At 38.8% G+C, this 17,867-nt stretch overlaps 1 protein-coding gene across 18 annotated transcripts in view; it reads right to left on the bottom strand.

The window, feature by feature from the left end:
* Kif21a (kinesin family member 21A) overlaps positions 1-17,867 on the bottom strand; it is a 123,271-nt gene that overhangs the window by 47,410 nt on the left and 57,994 nt on the right. For all 18 annotated transcript variants that reach the window (XM_013111165.3, XM_040753958.1, XM_040753960.1 and 15 more), the window contains exons 2-11: positions 15,327-15,549; positions 15,033-15,215; positions 12,797-12,946; positions 11,732-11,866; positions 11,140-11,307; positions 10,083-10,198; positions 4,432-4,627; positions 3,873-4,062; positions 3,461-3,524; positions 75-278 (exon numbers count right to left, since the gene is read on the bottom strand). In XM_013111165.3, coding sequence (XP_012966619.1) covers positions 75-278; positions 3,461-3,524; positions 3,873-4,062; positions 4,432-4,627; positions 10,083-10,198; positions 11,140-11,307; positions 11,732-11,866; positions 12,797-12,946; positions 15,033-15,215; positions 15,327-15,549 — 1,629 coding nt within the window. The remainder of the gene's footprint in view (positions 1-74; positions 279-3,460; positions 3,525-3,872; positions 4,063-4,431; positions 4,628-10,082; positions 10,199-11,139; positions 11,308-11,731; positions 11,867-12,796; positions 12,947-15,032; positions 15,216-15,326; positions 15,550-17,867) is intronic.

The following is a 17,867-nucleotide window of genomic DNA, read 5'->3' as shown; positions in this document are numbered from 1 at the left end:
TGAGACTATGCATACATATGGCAACTAAAATTAAATGTCCTGAAAAGGAAGAATATTCAGTTTTATAATACTACCTTTTTTTCTTCTTCTTCTCTTTCCTTTTTAGCTTCTCTAAATCTTTCTTGGCTAGATCTATAATTTCGATAGTTTCTTTGTCTGAAGTCAGTATGGAAGGAGAGAAAGCTGATGACCCACTGAAATACGGTGATCTCGCTGTGGCTCTGGTCAGATTTTTTCGAAGGTTCTCATTCACTGCTTCACTTTCTAATAATTTTGCCCTAAAGAATAAAAATAGCATTGAGGAGGGACAATGTTTAAAACTTATTATGTGGGCATCTCTAAACTATACTCTGCATCACTGAGTTCCAGGATACTGCTCTGTAACCATCACCTCCATGCATACCAGAAATACATTCACATTAGCTAACATGTCACGCTTTTCAATATTTTCAATGTAGCCCAAGTACCAGACAATACAAAAAGGAAAGCTGAAAGTATATGAAAATATAATAAACCACCTATCAATAATACGTATTTCAGACTATTATGTAACAAATAGCGGCTAGTATGTTGTTGTGTTGTTATTTCCAAGGCTTGCATTCAGGAGGGACTGAAACCTGGAGGGAACACTTCTATAAACTCCAGCCACATGAACAAGGGCCACTTTAATACAGGCTAGAGGGAAAATGTGTCTTTATCTCTCGGTCCACTCCCTGTCCCCCAGAACACAAACACAACTGCTGCTGCTGGAATCTTACTGATTGGATAGCAACGCAACATGAAAGGAAGTATTAGACATCTCAGGGAAGGAGCAGAGTCATGGCTTGGATTTCACCTGACCCTCAGTAGATCTGGGCCATCAGTCTCTAACAACCCACACTGTTCCATGTGTAAAATGGGGACTAAAATAGTTTCTCTAGGGTTGCTATGAGAACCAATTATGTAATGAATTCAAAATTAGCCAAATTGCAACTATAATTAAAAGCAATAAAAATTAGAAATAATGTCATTATCCAACAGTAGTAAAATAAATTAATTATAAACACAAGATAGTGCTATAGACTCCTGACAAAAATGTTCATGATGCACAGTCATTCTGCAAAGAACAGATAAGATGACAGACACACTATTATGACAATAACTGAACATATGAATGTGAATACCACTGAAAATAAAGAGATAAAGCAAATGCTAGTTTCAGTTCTCAGCTCTGGGAAGAATAAGTAGAAATTGAATGATATCAGTGTTCTCTTTTTATATTTTCATGCTTCTATAAAAGTTTTAATATCACCAGATTCAAGGACTAAATGGTGATTGCTTTGGTTTATTAAAAGGTCATGCCTATGATTTCGATAATTTGAATAATAAGATTTAAAATAAATATCCAAGCAGTAATACTTTCAGATAAATTTCACTTAGCTTAAGGAGTTGGGAAGAGATCTTCATAAGAGTAATTTTAACAGAAATATGAATTAAAGAGAGACTGGTAGGTAAATACAGAACTTGAAGAGATGTGCCAAGTAAGACACTAGACCTGCACAGCACCTTTTGACTTAGGGACATTCATATTCTATTGTTTTACTCAAGTCCATAATAGCTTTGTGAGGCTTGCCAGTATCTCTTCTTCTAGACTCAGAGGTGTCTGTCAGGGAGTGTACAGGTGTCAGGTAGCACCTTATTAATAAAGAAGAGATCAAACATCAATCCAGGTAATCCAATTTGAATTTGGAGTTCATTTATGACTAATCAATATGTCAATTATATTCATATGGTCCATCATAAACCTGGGACTCCAGGAGACTACCCCTAAAAGCTGGGACACATCCAATTAAAGAGCCACCAAAGCGATATCAAAGTTGGGGATATGAAACAAAGTATTAACCCACACAAGAAAGGGGCTTGACAGCTGACTGAATTGGCCAATGAGTCATCATGAGGCATTGGTAAATGCTTCAAGGAAAAGCCTCTACACTATGAACATGAAGGTACTGCGTGCTGCTTTTAGTCACTACTAGTAGAAATTATACTGGCAATCTCCTATGAAGTAATGATGCTGATGATGCTGTCATAGTATTTGGCCAATGGCGAGATCAAGGTTTACAGGCAGCTTTACAATAACAGGGTGAAGGATAGGAAACAGGACCCTCCCCAACCCCCGCAAGAACCAGAACACAATCAACAGCAATCATGGCCAGAACCCAGGAAATGAAGGAGATGAAGAGCATCTGTCTACAAATGGAAGTAAAGAAAGATTGGTCTGAGAACAAAATCTGGACAGCTCAGGGAGGAGCTCTCCTAGTCAGGGTAGAAACTGACAGTTTAGGCTATATCCTGTACAGAACCAGGACATAATATCCAAAGACCTCTGTCAAACAGTGAGGCATGAAAATACAGACACACATACACACATACACACACACACACACACACACACACGAAAGTTGCGATCATGTAAATAACTTTCTCGCCATGTTAACGTTAGAGTAACTTATTTGTCTTCAATGTTTGATGCACTTAAGAGGCCAAGAAGTTGGTGGAGGCAGGAAGAGGAGGAAGTACCTGTCACTGAGAATAACTAGAATAGCCCAGGGATGAGAGAGGCCAAATAACCCAAATTCAATACAGGGAAATGTGAGGGTGGTTATGAAGCAGGACCTCCTTCCACTTGGTTATTATCTGCAGACATTTCCCCATGGAGCTGACTGAGGTTTTATCCATGACAAAATAACTAAGGATTAGGGAAACTAAAGCCTTCCAGAAGTGCTTAATTTCCCTGTCCTGTTTCATACCCCTATCATGCCCCTACTCCCCCAAATCTTTTCTTCCACAGACTTCACATCCATACACAATGGACAGACTTTTTTTTATTCTAGTAAATTCTGACATTTCTATTTACTGCATGTGTCCGGTTACAATGTTCTACTAAAGATGGTGGGTGTCTGCCTCCAACCCATGGCATCCATGCTCACATATCATCATCTGTAGCATATCTAATAAAATGTAAATGGAAGTACCAGAGAAAGCAAGAACTCAGTAAGTTACGTAATAGCTAAAGAGGGAGAAGGGAACAGGAAGGAATAGAAAATCAAAACAGCTAAAGATCATTCATTGACTTTGATGTATTCCCAAGTGATGGGGAAAGACCCACAGGTATGAACGCAATAAGGACAGCGTTACCATCTTCAGGCATGCCTGCCATACTCTTTGGGTTTGGAGATGTCGAATGAAGGTCTAGCAACAGCATTAAGAGGATATTGGAAAGCAGCATGGGATGAGAGAGGGGGGAAACTGGCTTGGGATATGACATTATGGGAAAGCCAAGTATCTCGTTCTCTAAAGTTAGCACAACCACAAGACTGAAATAGCAACATGGATAGTTCAGAACGATCATCTCAGCACACAGAAATATTACAAACACCGCAAAACACTGACATGCCTTACATGTTCTAGAAAACTATACCTGAGATCTTCAATTTCTTTGATATAACTATGAATCATATTACTAATCTCTTCATTCCCTTCACCTGCAAGATAAAACATGAAATGAAAATCTTATTTTAAAATGAAGATGTCAGTATTGGGATGTATGAGGCCCCAGGTTTGAAAGTTAGTACCAAAATAAAACGCAACTCCTAAAACAAATTTTCTGCCCTCAATTACATGAACAGACCATAAAATAAAATGCTACAAAGGGCACGTTTTACTTACATAGGAATGTCTGTTTTTTAAGTTAGGTATTTAACTCAAAATTGTAGGTTGTAGATAAAAATTTAACATCTCAACATCAACTATTTTAAGTAAATAATCAACACAAAGAACGTCTGGTGCCCTTCAGAAGTTAATCTGTCACGCACCCCACCCTAAACACATACCTGCTCTGGCAAGAACTTGGTTGGCCTGGTCGCTGACAAGCTGTGTGATTCTGGCCCTCAGTGCATCGATGGTCTCTTGCATGGCTTTTATTCTTACACGCAGGTTATTATTTTCAGTCTGGAGCATAGCATTCTCGTGAAACATGTCATTGATGCTCTCCACGCCCTCCTCATCTATTATTCTTTTGCCCTGGGGAAGAAATATTCTCTTGTTGGTTGAGGCCTTAAGTACACAAGAGTTTTCTTTAAAGACACTCCAGGATCACACAGTTCTATAACCAACAGCCTTTTTATCTACCCAGGCCCAAGGCAAAAAAATCAATTTCCTCTGACCACAGTCTTTCATGGTGCATTAGTCAGTAGAATTACAGAGTGGGTAAGAAGCCTTTTGAAGAATTCTAGAAAATCCAACTTCCCAAAGACTACCTCCAAAGACAAATAAATTCAACAACTCCAAAAAGACATGACTGCATGCACAACACACCAGCCTTTGGTGTGTCTGAGAATATCCTGACACATGGTCAACGTGCATGATGTACACACAGTCCTGTTAGCTTACTGTTTTGTACTCCATGAGCTCCATCTGAAGGCGTGTGATCTCACTTCGGAGTGCATTGATTTGCTGACTTGCTCTGTCTTGATTGACCATCACCTTGTTCTTGATATTTCTAGCTCGGTTGGCATATTTCAGAGTGTTTAATGTCTCCATAAAATCTCTGTCTGAAGGGCTGACACATGCTATCATAATTGTTTGGCTGAAAGTTACAAATAATAATTAGTTGCAAAAATAAAAGCAAACACTAAAATGGCTTATTTTAAAATCCTGACATTTAGAGACCCACAGCCAAACATTAGGCATGGCCCACACACATCAACTATAAGCAGGACTCTTGGGGCCTCACAGAGAATAGAGCAACAATCATGGAGCCAGAGTGGGTCTACACTAGGTACCCTGAATATACGTTATGGTTGTATAGCTTGGTGTTCTTGTGGGATTCCTAACAGTGGGAGTAGAAGGTGTCTCTGACTCTTTTGCCTGTGCTTGAGACCCTTTTCCTTCTACTAAGTTGCCTCCCCCAGCCTTGACATGAGGGTTTGTGCCTAGTCTTATTATATCTTGTTATGCCATGGCTGGTAGATACCCTGGAAAGCCTGCTCTTTTCTGAAGGGATCTGGAGGTAGGGCTGAGAGGGGTGAAGGGAGGGGAAACTGTGATGGGAATGTAAAAAAACAAACAAACAAAAAAAGAATGAACAAAAAATGTTGCCATTTGAAAAGCATCTTCCCTTGAAGAACAGATTGCTGTTACTAATTTAAAAATAAACTCAATGGGGGGAGGGTAGAAGGGAAGAGCAGAAGGAGGGGAGGGAGGGGGAAATGGGATTGGTATGAAAAATTAAAAGATCATTGTAAAATATTAAATAAGTCAAGTTTAAAAGCCCACATGCTTTAAGAGCATCCTAACAGAAGGATTGTTTATTTAGGTAACACAGGAGAGAAAGGGTATGTATTGTGTTTTTGAAGCATAACACCTTAAGACTGTATAAGCATACAAACATTTGTTTCCCACTTCTATGTAACTTTTTGAGGCAGTGTATACAATAATTCTAAAATTATTTTAACTACAAATATGGCATGTTGAAAGCAAAAATAATGACATTAAGTTAGTTATTTGAGCATTTTAGAAAATGGCTTAGGGAGAGGTCTCAACAGATATGAATACTGACTGCTCTTGCAGAGGACCTAGATTCGATTCCCAGAACCCACATATCAGCTCAGGATCCTCTGTAATTCCAGTCCCACAGAAACCCACACTGTCTTCTGGCCTCCAGGCTGCTGCATGCGTGTGGTATATAGGCATACCTGAAGCCACTCACACATACATCTAGTAACTACGTTCTTTAAATTGTTTAAAAATGTCTTCCTTTTCATTGTTTTGATTTGATTCAGTTTTGAATTATCTACAAAATGTAATCATACATATTCAAACCAAAGAAGCATACAAATTAAAACATCATTTGTAGTTGAGTAATCTAGACTTTTAGGTTCCTGACTAGGTTACACGGGAAAATACTACTTACAGTCATGATAAACAAACTCATCAAAATAGAATAGTCAGATGCTTATGTGGCCCAGCTATTATCTCTGTCAGTGAATTACGTGAAGGTTCTCCCAGAAACTTGCAATCCAATTTAACATGATATAAGAACAATGGAGTACAGGCATTCTTTCTCTACTTCCTGGTCAGCCACAGGCTTCCACTGCCATAATGTCCTCCCTCTTCACAATGAGGTTGAGCAAACATGGACTGACACCTTTGAAACTGTTCAAGCTACTCTCTTCTGCAGAAACCTCACAGATCTCTGCATCCTCATCAGATGTAACTAAGGCCACACCATATGCGTGTCTTAATGTCACTGTTTCTGAGCACTGATGCCGTTGCCATCTACCAGTACATAAACTGAAACAACTAGTTGGTAAAGTGCTTGCCGCACAAGCATAGGGAACTGAATTTGGATCCCCAAGCAGCCACTTATGTGAGCCTGCAGTCTCAGACCTTGGGAAGCAAAGACAGGGGATCCCCACGGCTTGCTGGCCAGTCCATCTAGTTAATCGGTGAGCTCCAAAGTCAGCAAGAGAACCTATCTCAAAAACTAAGGTGGCACACTGAGAAAAACACCCACATCAATCTCTGGCTTCTACGTGGACACACCCAAGCTCACGAACATGTGAACATATTTAACACATTAAACGTGCATTTACAGACCCAATTTACCTACGCTGGTAGAAAATTAATGGCAATGAATCCTACTCACTACTCTTTATTTCCTCTAGGATTCTCAACAGATTCATAGTGGCCTCTTTTAGAAGGATACTACCAGTTATTGAGGAAGCAGATGCAGGAAGGACTACAAGTTCAAAATACCCTATGCAGCACAGTGACAGAGTATCTCAAAAATAAGTAAATTCAAAGGTTTTATTCTGTTATCGTTTCTCCTTCTACTAATGTTTTTCCCCCTCCTAAGGGTCTCACTGTATGTCCCTGGATGACCAGAAACTCAACTATGTTGCTGGCCTCGAAAGCACAGAGATCTACCTGCTCCTGCCTCCAGAGTGCTTGGATTAAACTTTAATCCAATGGTTCTCAACCTGTGGGTCACGACCCTTCTGGGAGTCAAATAACCTTTTCACAGGGACTGCTTAAGAGCATCAGAAAACACAGATATTTTATCACAATTCATAACAGCAGCAATGAAAATAATTTATGGTTGGGGGTCATCACAACGTGAGGAACTGTATTAAAGTGTCGCATCATTAGGAAGGTTGGGAACCACTGGACTAAAGGATTGTGCTACCATACAGGGCTCTTCTACCAACTCTTACTTATTCCATCCAATGTTTGCCAACTATTTTTTTGAATGCTATCATCTAAGCATCCATTTAACTGTACACTCTCTCTGCCTCCAGTACCATTTGCACATTTCCTTTTTATTGGGTACATTATGTTGTTGTTATTATTACACAAAAGTTTCACATACTCCAGACAGTAAAGGCCTGAAGGAGAAGGCCCATCAACTTTTACTGTTCAATGGACATCCAAATATATAATACACCATTGGGATCCTTTTTAGTCATTAATAATTCTGTTGTGTGACATATATATATATACATACATACATATATATGATGTACTTATAAAGTTCTGGAGAGATAATTAAGTTGAGATAATTCACCTCTCTCTAGCCATGTCCTGATAATAAAGACACAGTAATGTATTAAAAATAAGAACTTTATGGAACGCCCGCCGACTAGAGAATAGGACAGTGTGACTTGTGACCTCCAGCACAGGACCATTCTGCAAAGCACTTATTACAAACCATGGTAAGAACAGAGACTGGAAAACGAGCACTTTACAACCTTTTGTGGCACCTGAACCACCTGGAACCAAGGAACTCATCGTCTCACTGACAACAGTATAGACCACTCCAAACTCACACACTGAGACAAACCAAGGACAGTCATGGCCAGTGTTAGCCAACTGCAAATCAGAAGATGGGGAGGCTTGCCTTTCACACACAGTTTGAAAAGCACTGAGATCGGAGACTTCTCAAGAACCATGAAAGCCAGGAAGGAGAGGAACTGGCTATAATCAACAGAGGAAGGAAAATATGATATATTAAACAAAACTATTAAGTATATGCCTCAAGGATTAGTTTACTAACTATTCCAAGAAAAGCATCAAAAACATTAATTTTTATGATTCCATTTTAAAGAAAATATCATTAACTTAGAAGAAACTATTGCTAATACAGAGACCTATTTCTTTCAGGTGTGAGGTATAGCATAGCATAACAATATACGAGGGATACCTATTATACTTTAAAATTATAATTGTTTTGACTTATGCATTATATTTTTGATCATTTCCCAGAATTTTTGGTATGAATTTTTGCAGTTATGTTATACATTATCACAACTAAACATTATAAACATATAAAAGCTGGTTTATTGAAAACTGTAACTGTAAATTATACATATAAATGTATGAAACAAACTCTACCTAATTTCTAAGTTTGATTTGTGTAAGCTACAGAAAGGGTGGGTATAGTTGTTTTACATCCCATAAACAAAGTACAATCCTTTTGAACTAGGTGATCAGTCCTGAAAGTTTAGGCAGAAATTGAGGCCAGTCAGGTTGGAATCAGGGTCATCTCCACTGAGGGTTAGCTGTCATTAGGAAACAAATAAGGAATCACTGTCTGAACCTCACTAGTCAGGCAAGCTCCAAGGTGAGACAGCTCAGCATGCTTGCAGAACAAGCAGCCTTTCAAGGGCCTAATATATTCAAAGCACATAAATGTATAAGGGGCAGACATGCATCCAGTCTGCTTTATTTAATAATTGAAGAAATACAGAATTGGGTGCTCTCTGGAGGAAGGGACAAGTGGATCTCTGTGAGTTCGAGGACAGCCTGGTCTACAGAGTGAGTTCTAGGACAGTCAGGGCTACACAGATAGATCCTGTCTCAAAAGAAGAAAGGATAGAAGGAAGGATGGAAGGAAGGATGGATGGAAAGAAAGAAGGAAGGAAGGAAGGAACGAAGGAAGGAACGAAGGAACAAAGGAAGGAACAAAGGAACGAAGGAAGGACAGAACAAGTAGAGAAGTACAAGTAGAAAATGAATGGTCATTTGGCTGAAGAAAAAAACATTTTTTTACTTTGTTATGAAACCTAGATTGACTCAGAAATTCAGACAGAAAATACTAAAACTAAGTTAAAAAATATGCAACTATGGAAGTCATATTGCATCCATACATAGGATATACTTAAAGAGAGATAAGACCATGCCAATATTACATAAAAAGAAGACATATTTTAAAACACTGCTGAATTTAATGAAGTTCTACTTCTAAGTCAAACTGATTTTAAACCTAAATTCAAAATTACTCAAAATTCCTTCAAAAACAGCTATCCAAAGAGATTTAATTCCCAAATTATTCGTTGTACAGCATCTAGTGATCTTTCGGTAAACATGATTTTTAGAGCACTAAAATCATGATAAAGGAAACTTGCTGAGCCTGCTTGTGATTGTGCTATGACTAAATTTAAATGCAAAAAAAAAAGGTTTCCATTTATTCAGGCAGTGGAGTAGAAAGAGGGGATTACATCGCAGAAGGAATTATAGTTTAGCTGTGAAGCCCTACAGTGCACAGGTTTGGGGTAAAGCCACAGAACTCAGCAGTTAGTCAGCAAACACCCGCATTGCATTCAACTGATGTTTTCTGAAAACATTTTCCACATACAAAACAGGCTCTGATTTTAGACTTTGTAGAAACTGTTGATAATACTTAATCTACTTTGTACTTACTTAGAAGGTTTCGTTTATTTTCCAACAAAATTCTTTTAGGCACCTGATGCTAAACAGAAGTTACACTATTGTAGAATGAGTGCGTATTACAGATTTCCTTAAAAAGTTATGTGAGTTTGAAAAAATTATTTAACATCCTTGTACTTTAATTCATTATCTATAAGACAGAAATACTAGCACTACTCCAAAGGATATTATAAGTACTGCTTAAAATAACTGTTTATAAAATGATTTTTAGACATTAACAAAATTATCAGTTTTTCATCGTATTAATTTGCTTCAAATAAAAGGTATACTTAACTAATGAAGAGTCAAAACTGAGAATAATCATGAATGCATACCTGTTACCCCCGAGGGAATCCTGCAGGAGTCTAGTCAGCTTGGAATCTCTATAGGGGACGTGGGTGGCTCTCTTGCTCTTGTCACCCAATGCACTGATTACATTTCCAAGAGCCAACTAACAGAGAAAAGAAGAGAGAGGAAAAATCATATATTTGTTAATAATATCACTTTTAAATAATAAGGATGGCCAATAGAAAATAAAATGGAAACAAAACAAAATTTAAAACCTGTGTTTGGATTTAATTCACATCTATATTTTTAAATACATGTAAGCTTAGTTATGTGTTACTCCTAACAGTTATGTATGTGTTACATGACCCCCTCATAGGGGTTTAGTAGAGCTGTTACTTACATGGGAACAGTTTTATTAATGAGGACAAGAAGAAGACAAGTTTTGGTATGCAAAAGCTTCTTCCAAAATATTTTCTTGCACATAACAGAGCCTTATCATAACTCAAACATGGATGTTTTCCTATCAATTTATCACTAGGTGGCATAGTATTAGCGTTAATTCCTAATACAAGCTATTTTTAAAAAGTATTGCCAAAAAGCTTTTGAATAATCCACATTCAGTGAAATGACTGCCACAACATGTCAGCAAAAGCAACCTTTTTATGTCTTGTTCAGTGAAAGCCTTAATTTTAAGTCTTTGTTTTGAATGTATGTTTTCAAATGTGGAAAGATGTTTAAAGACATTTTCCCTATAAATAATCCTTCACACATACTATAAAAGTTGAGCAAGTCAAATTAACACAGTAAGAGAGGCTACCACGTGGGGGCAGGGAAGTATACAATGTGGTTAGAGTCTCAGCGGATTACCATTTAGCTCACTCTTCAAATCAGTGATGAAGGGCTTCCATGAGATACCATGAATTACAGCAGAGGAAGGAAAGCTTGGCCTGATAACTTACGCTGTAATCCCAGTATGGCAGGAGTCTCATTATGAGGCCAGCCTGGACACCATACTGAGCCGCAGTTGCAAAGGCAGAAACACACAGAAGTGAACAGGGAAGGGGCAGCGGGAGGACTGCATGTCTCTGGGTGGTTGAGCCTTACCAGCCCGCAGTTGATGGAAATGCCCTCTTTCGCCCTCTCGCCAGTAGCCCCAGTTCTTTTCAATCGTTCCGATCCTGCCAGGTCAACGAAATGAAACTTTGCTGTCAGGGTTTCAAACTCATTCATCTGGGACGATTCAGAAATCATCTTATTATCAGTGGCATTCTCCTATGGTTATGAAAGATAATTGAAAATGCCTTATTCGTGTGACATCAAACACCTGCAAACTTACCCACATCTCACTCCCTTACACAGCTAAAGAAACAGTCACTTAGTCATACAAACATAAATGACAACATCAGAAAGAGATGGGAAGGCCAAATCCAGCTATCCTGAACTCAGACTCCCCGGATAAAGGGAAATGAAGGAACAGTCCTCCCAGCAAAGGGTCTAGAGGACATCATCTCCATAAACAGATATTTAGGAATTCTGTTTGTTTCCCAAAGTCTTACACACTTCAGTTAAATAAATGAGAAAAAAAATCAAGAGAAAGAAAACATAAAGTGAGTTTAGCTCAAACATCCCTCCTGAGAGCTGTGTGATTTAAGGACCTAAAGGCTAAAGGTTGAAGAAAGAAGAAGACTGAACTCACGGCATCGATTTGGGGACACACTCTGGTTTGACACACGTGAATGGTAAAAATGGCATGTGAACGAGAGCTCTGTACGTTCATCTGGGTGCTAGCAGTGGTGCGGGATAATGCGCCCAACTTCAAACACTGCATCATCTGCAAAGGGGAGGAAAGGCTTGACTTGACAACGGTTAAACAGGCACCACCCAACCTGCGGTCTGAGGCGATCGCTGAAACCCACTGCAGTAAAGGCTATAATGGAAGATTTTACATCCTATCGCTTTTGTTACGGGCACATTGGAACTGAACTTGTCAGTACAATGGTGCATTCTTTTAACGAGGAGAAAACACTAAGTTCCATTGTCTGTCACATGCTGACATTTGCAGCTTCCATCCCAAACTGTTACAGTAGAATGCTTTGGCACAAATGCCACAATAATCTGAACTAGTTAGGCTAATGCTTTGGTACAAATGCCATAATAATGTGAATTAGTTAGGCTATTCTGTATCTTGTTTCGGTTTTTTCTTTTCTTTTTTTTTCTTTAGATTTTTTTTTTCACCGTTTCCCTATAGAAGCCAAAATGCAATTCTAAATGTCACAAGCAAACAGGACAAGTGGACTGTTGTCTCATACTTCAGCACTAACTATCTAACCTTCTTTTCTTGGGGAAGACTACTACACATACACTGACCTGGGTTCTTTTGATGGCGTGGTAAATGTGATGCTAAGGGATTAGCATAAGCATCACATTAAATCTGCTTTTGCATTGATTTACTTCAGTGTGTGTGTGCATGGGCTGTGGTGCATGTGTAGGATCAGAAAACAGCATTGGGAGTTTGGGAGTTTTTTTCCTCCCACCACTTGAGTTCTGAGAACGGCAGGCTCAGCACCAAGTACCTTTGGTTATACAACCATCTTGCTAGACCTCTCACACTTCTATAATGATGTTCTTTTGGGGGGAAAAAGCATACAAAGAAAGTAAACAAGATTTTTAACTCCGCTGTACTTCTGTGTTGATCTGAAGTATACCATCAGTAAGGACGGTTTTCAAGGCCACTTATGCTCTGCTTTAACAATATAGTCACCTCTGGTTCTGTGTTCACAGTGCGTGTGGTGACTCCCACAGTATAAATTCCTCCAGTTGAATCTTCATGAATTCTTATATTTGACTTTTTATTCTTTGCATCGATATCCCGAGTGGTATCAAACAAGTCAAGGACCTCTTCATTATAGAGCTGTGAAAAAGACACATGGAAAGGTGAACTTCATAGAACTGGTGCTGCGAGTCACTGGCATGCTTCACATAGTAGCTTCCACATTAAATGCTCCACAGTCCTCAATATGACACCCTTTTCCTCAAAATAAAGCACAGCTATGAATTACTATATTAGAAATTGCAATTAAGGGAATGTCAGAATTTGGCTATAAAAATGAGAAGAATAAATGACTTAATCATAACAAACAGGCTAGGCACAAAGCTAAGATGACCTACGACCACTTTGCAAGGTAGAAAGCAAAGAGAAATAAGCAAGCCTAGACCAATATGTACCAGATGCAGGCAAAGCCAAAGGTCAGGGTCGAGATACTTTCTATTTGGGGGAAGGAAGTCAGGGGCAGGGTCTCACTGGGTAGCTCTGGCTTGTCTAGGACTTTCTGTGTAGATCAGGCTGTCCTTGGGGGTTGAGGTGTCTCACTGGTTAGCCCTGGCTGGCCTAGGACTCACTAAGTAGACCAAACTGTCCTTGCACTCACAGGTTCTACTTCAGCCTTTTGGATGCTGGGATCAAAAAAATGTGATAGCACACTCACCCAAAGGTCAGGGATTTTAAGAATTTAAAATCTTTTACAATTTCGGATTAAAACTGTATTTCTTTTGCCTTGTAATTCTCCCTTTCAGTGTCTTTTCATTCACTTTGTCTTCTTGTTCATTTTACAAACAGTAGGCTTTATTGTGACATTTCACATATGAATACAATGTTCTTCAGGCATACATTCCCTGACTTTTGCCTTCACCCGCACCTTACCTTCTCCCTCACTTCTAGTTCAATGTCTTCCCTTTCTTTCCATTTATTTAACAAAGAATAAAAGAAAAGAAAGGCTCGTATTTATCCTTGTGAGTCTAGCTCCCTCCGCTTGACGTGATGATTTCCAGTTCCGTTCACTTTCTTGAAAACTACATAATTTCATTCTTAGAGCTGAATAATATTCCACTGTGTATACGAGTGTGCATGTATGTATGTATCATGTTTTCTTCATGCAAGGATCTGTCAATGGGCATCTAGGGTGATTTCAAGACTTGGTAATTGTGAATATGCTGGTTGATTCCAGCTGGCAAGCAGGATAAGTCTATCCTTAGTTGTTTACTTCTGTTTTATTTTTTACTATGTGTATCTATTTATGTGGGGGGCAGGATACATGTGGAAAGCTGGCTCCTTCCCTCCAAGGATGGAACTTGGGTCATTAGGCTTGGCAGCAACCATCCTTACACAGTGAGACATCCATCCTCCCTATCTTTAGTTTTTAAAGGGTCTGTTCTAGCATATGTAAGGACACAATTCAGAGTTATAATGCTGTCGTTCCCATAACTAGAGTATTACTCAAAAGCCTACATTTTCTTCTACTGACCTAACTCCCTAAAAGACTAGGCTATCATTAAATGCATCCTAACCTGATAACCTTTGGGCACTTCAGATACACCTTCAGCCTCTGAAGCAGTTTCTCAACTTGTCCTCTCCTTCTTAATAATAATTTCTAAATTCCCAGCACTTTATAAGGCCATCCAAATTACCCATAAAGTATTTTTAATTTATTAATTTTATATGCATTGGTGCTTTGCCATGGGTGTCAGGTCCTCTGGAACTGGAATTACTGACAGTTGTGAGCTGCAATGTGGGTGCTAGGAATTGAACCCAGGTCCTCTGAAAGAGAAGTCAGTGCTCTTAACCACTGAGTCATCTCTCCAGTCCCCTTTTGTTTTTGTTTTGTTTTTGTTGTTTGTTTGTTTTGTTTTTAGGTTTGTTTGGGTTTTTTATGGACACTTTATCATGTGGTAAGAAAAGGTTCCGAAGTTAACAATACTAATTGTACTTTTAATCTACAGCTACTATAAGCCATTTATAATATAAATGTCAATATTATTACATCCAAGAGTAAGGTATGTTTATTATCTATTAACTAATGCTAATTTACTAAAAAAAAAAACATTGACACATTGACTCAGTACTATATGAAAAACACTCCACTAAAGGCTGACAATACAAACCCATAAGGATCTTGGTGCTACTGATGAAATTTAAAGAAAATTGACAATGAGTTTACTACCTCTAAAAATTGGGCATTCACTTTAAATTCAGGAGGAGGAACCCCATTTTTAATCGCTGTGGTTTTTTTTTCTTCAATACTCTTGAAAAGGTGTTTAACAGCACGAGAAATGATTCCCTGTTCTTCCTCCATGATGTTGACATCAAATCCTGTTCCCATTGTGTATGTCTTCCCAGCTCCAGTCTGAACAAAACAAGAGGGGGAAAAATGACTGTCCATATTAACAAGGCCATAAGACATGAAAATAGAAATGCAACCAAATTACAATTCCCCTGCAAATAATAAGGAATTTACTTGTCCATAGGCAAAAACTGTAGCATTGTATCCTTCAAAACAGCCTTCGATTAGTTTTTCAATGCACTGAGTGTAGATCTGTTCCTGCTGGGAGTCGATGTCAAACACATAATCAAAGGTAAATGCCTTATCTTTCCCTAGGAAGACCTGAGGCTCTCCTGGGGTGACTGATGTGCAGATATGACATCCTTCAATCTTTTCTTTGGCAAGCTGGGGTCTTATTCTGTGGAGAACAATCAGAAAAGAAACAATAGGCAAAGTCAATTCTCAAAAAAAAAAAAGGACTTAAATTCTTAGCCAACACTTTTAAATAAATCAACCTACACTGAATTGGTTCAGTATACAAAATAGCTTGCCTAACAACCCCAATGGGTTACTTAACCCCCAAAATAATGCACAAGAGTATAAAGTTCCTCTTGTAGTTACCAGTCCCCCATTTTAGCAGCCATTGCAGGCTAACATGTGCTTGCATGACCTTGCCACTCCTGGCCTAGTCACTAAGGTCAGATGCCCTCCTCGTGGCAAGGAACCAATCAGAAGTTAGCTGGCAGGGCTGTGCTTTATGGCTCTGGGTGTGCTTTATGGACAGTGCAAAAACAGTGACCTGCAGAGCATAGCAACTGCCCTGGGAGGGCCTATGGGCCATAACAACCAGTTGACCAATCAACACAGGGCAGGTCACCCAAACCTGGAAGCGCACCAATCCTGAGACTGTTTCATACTGTCTAACTCCCCTTATGCCACCCTTTAAGATCCCTGCCTCGAGGTTGTTTGGGGTCTTTCTCCAGCCATTCGCCATGGTGGTGGGGTGAAGGGCCGGAGCTAACCCCAAGCTCGTTAAACATCTAAAATAAAAGGCTCTTTGCTTTTGTATTGAAATGAGCCTCTTGGTGATTTTGAGGTTCAGAATTTGGACACAACACTCTTAAAATGAAATCCTTATTTGGTAGATGCTTTTTATTAACTGTAAGAAATAGTCAGTCAAATAAAACACAACTACTCAGTTGTTATTTTCCTCTTTATTCCCAATGATCACCATAAATATAAGATGTTACAGAAATAATATTTAACCCTAATGCTCTGATACCCTTTACTCACCCTTTCCAACTCTTTACCAGAGGTTTCTGAACACATTTGAACATGACTTATGATATGTCAGCATGTTTAAGTATATTTCCAAAGTACACACAAATATATATAATCATTTGTTAATGATATGTATGCATATACAAATGTACTGTTTGTTCACATACTAAGACATATCAGAAGCAAGAGTTTTCAAAAATAAGTTAAAAATAAATACAAATATAAGTTCCAATATTTTGTCTCCGAAGCAAAAGCCAGTGAAATCATATGGGTTGTTCTCCCTTCACCTAGAAGATCACAGCATGTACCCATCCCACCTGGTCTAGAGTGCAGTAATTCCCTATTCTGCATTCTGTTTGCAATTTCAAGGCTTGTTCTCAAAGAAGGAAAGCAAGCATGATACAATGCTTATAATAGAACAAACTAGACTTTAGGTCTATCCTCCTTATTCTATAGACATGACATACTGGGCATATGTATCAGTGCTCACGACATACAGATCCCTGCTTGTTGTGGAGAAACAGAAGCAGTTTAACAAAGAAAGACAGGAAAGAGAAAATGAAAAAGACAGAGAAAGTAACAAGATTTTAAAGGAAACAGTGCCACAGCCCTATTTTAGGGGATCAAACTCAGATCTAGTGAGGGAAACCAAGTTCATCTGTTTTCTAAGGACAAACTCAACCCTAAGTCCAGATGTGACTTGTAGTTCCTTCTCTTTAATGATGGAAAACAAGGATAGGAAAAATAATACTGAAATAAGGACATATTAGACTTCCTTATGGAGTGATATTTCTTTCCGTATCGTATCGTTCTTCTTTGCTAGAGTCTCCAACAAGGTTTGCTTTAATGGACTATAATAGTCACCAAGTAGCTGGTTAGGCACTAGGAAAAGAGCAATGAAGTGCTCGTTATGAAGCTTGGGCTCCAGTTCTCTCACGGTAGCCCACCAATAGAATCACTTGTGAGGGAAACTGTAATTCCCATACTTCCTTCTAGATCTAACACCACTTAACTGTAGGAAGCTGTATCGTAGGAATACCCAGGAGGTCCTGGGAGATGGCTTTGCAATAAGAACACTCACTTTCTGCTTTGCAGGGAACTGTAGCTTGGTTCCCAGAACCCAAAGCAGGCAGCTCCTAACTGCATATAACAGCAGCTAGAGTTGAATCCAACATCCTCTTCTGCCTCTGTGAATGTGTGTGTGTGTGTGTGCATGCGCACATAAATAAAAATAAAATAAATCTTTTTTAGAGAAAAGTCAGAGATAGTGTAACAAAAAGTTCCTTACAAGAAGCTATGATTATAAACCATACAGCTCATGGACCTAACTTTATTTATGCATGTATTTCTATAGATATTTATGGATCATAAAACAAAGTGGAGGACCATGAGGTAGAAGAAGAGATCCTAAGGGATATGATAAGCAGAAAGTGAGACTAACTGGGTGAAGAAAAG

This window comes from Mesocricetus auratus, unplaced genomic scaffold, assembly GCF_017639785.1.
Source record: "Mesocricetus auratus isolate SY011 unplaced genomic scaffold, BCM_Maur_2.0 Super-Scaffold_100010, whole genome shotgun sequence".
Lineage (NCBI taxonomy): Eukaryota > Metazoa > Chordata > Mammalia > Rodentia > Cricetidae > Mesocricetus > Mesocricetus auratus.
This window is presented reverse-complemented; position numbering and strand designations above follow the sequence as displayed.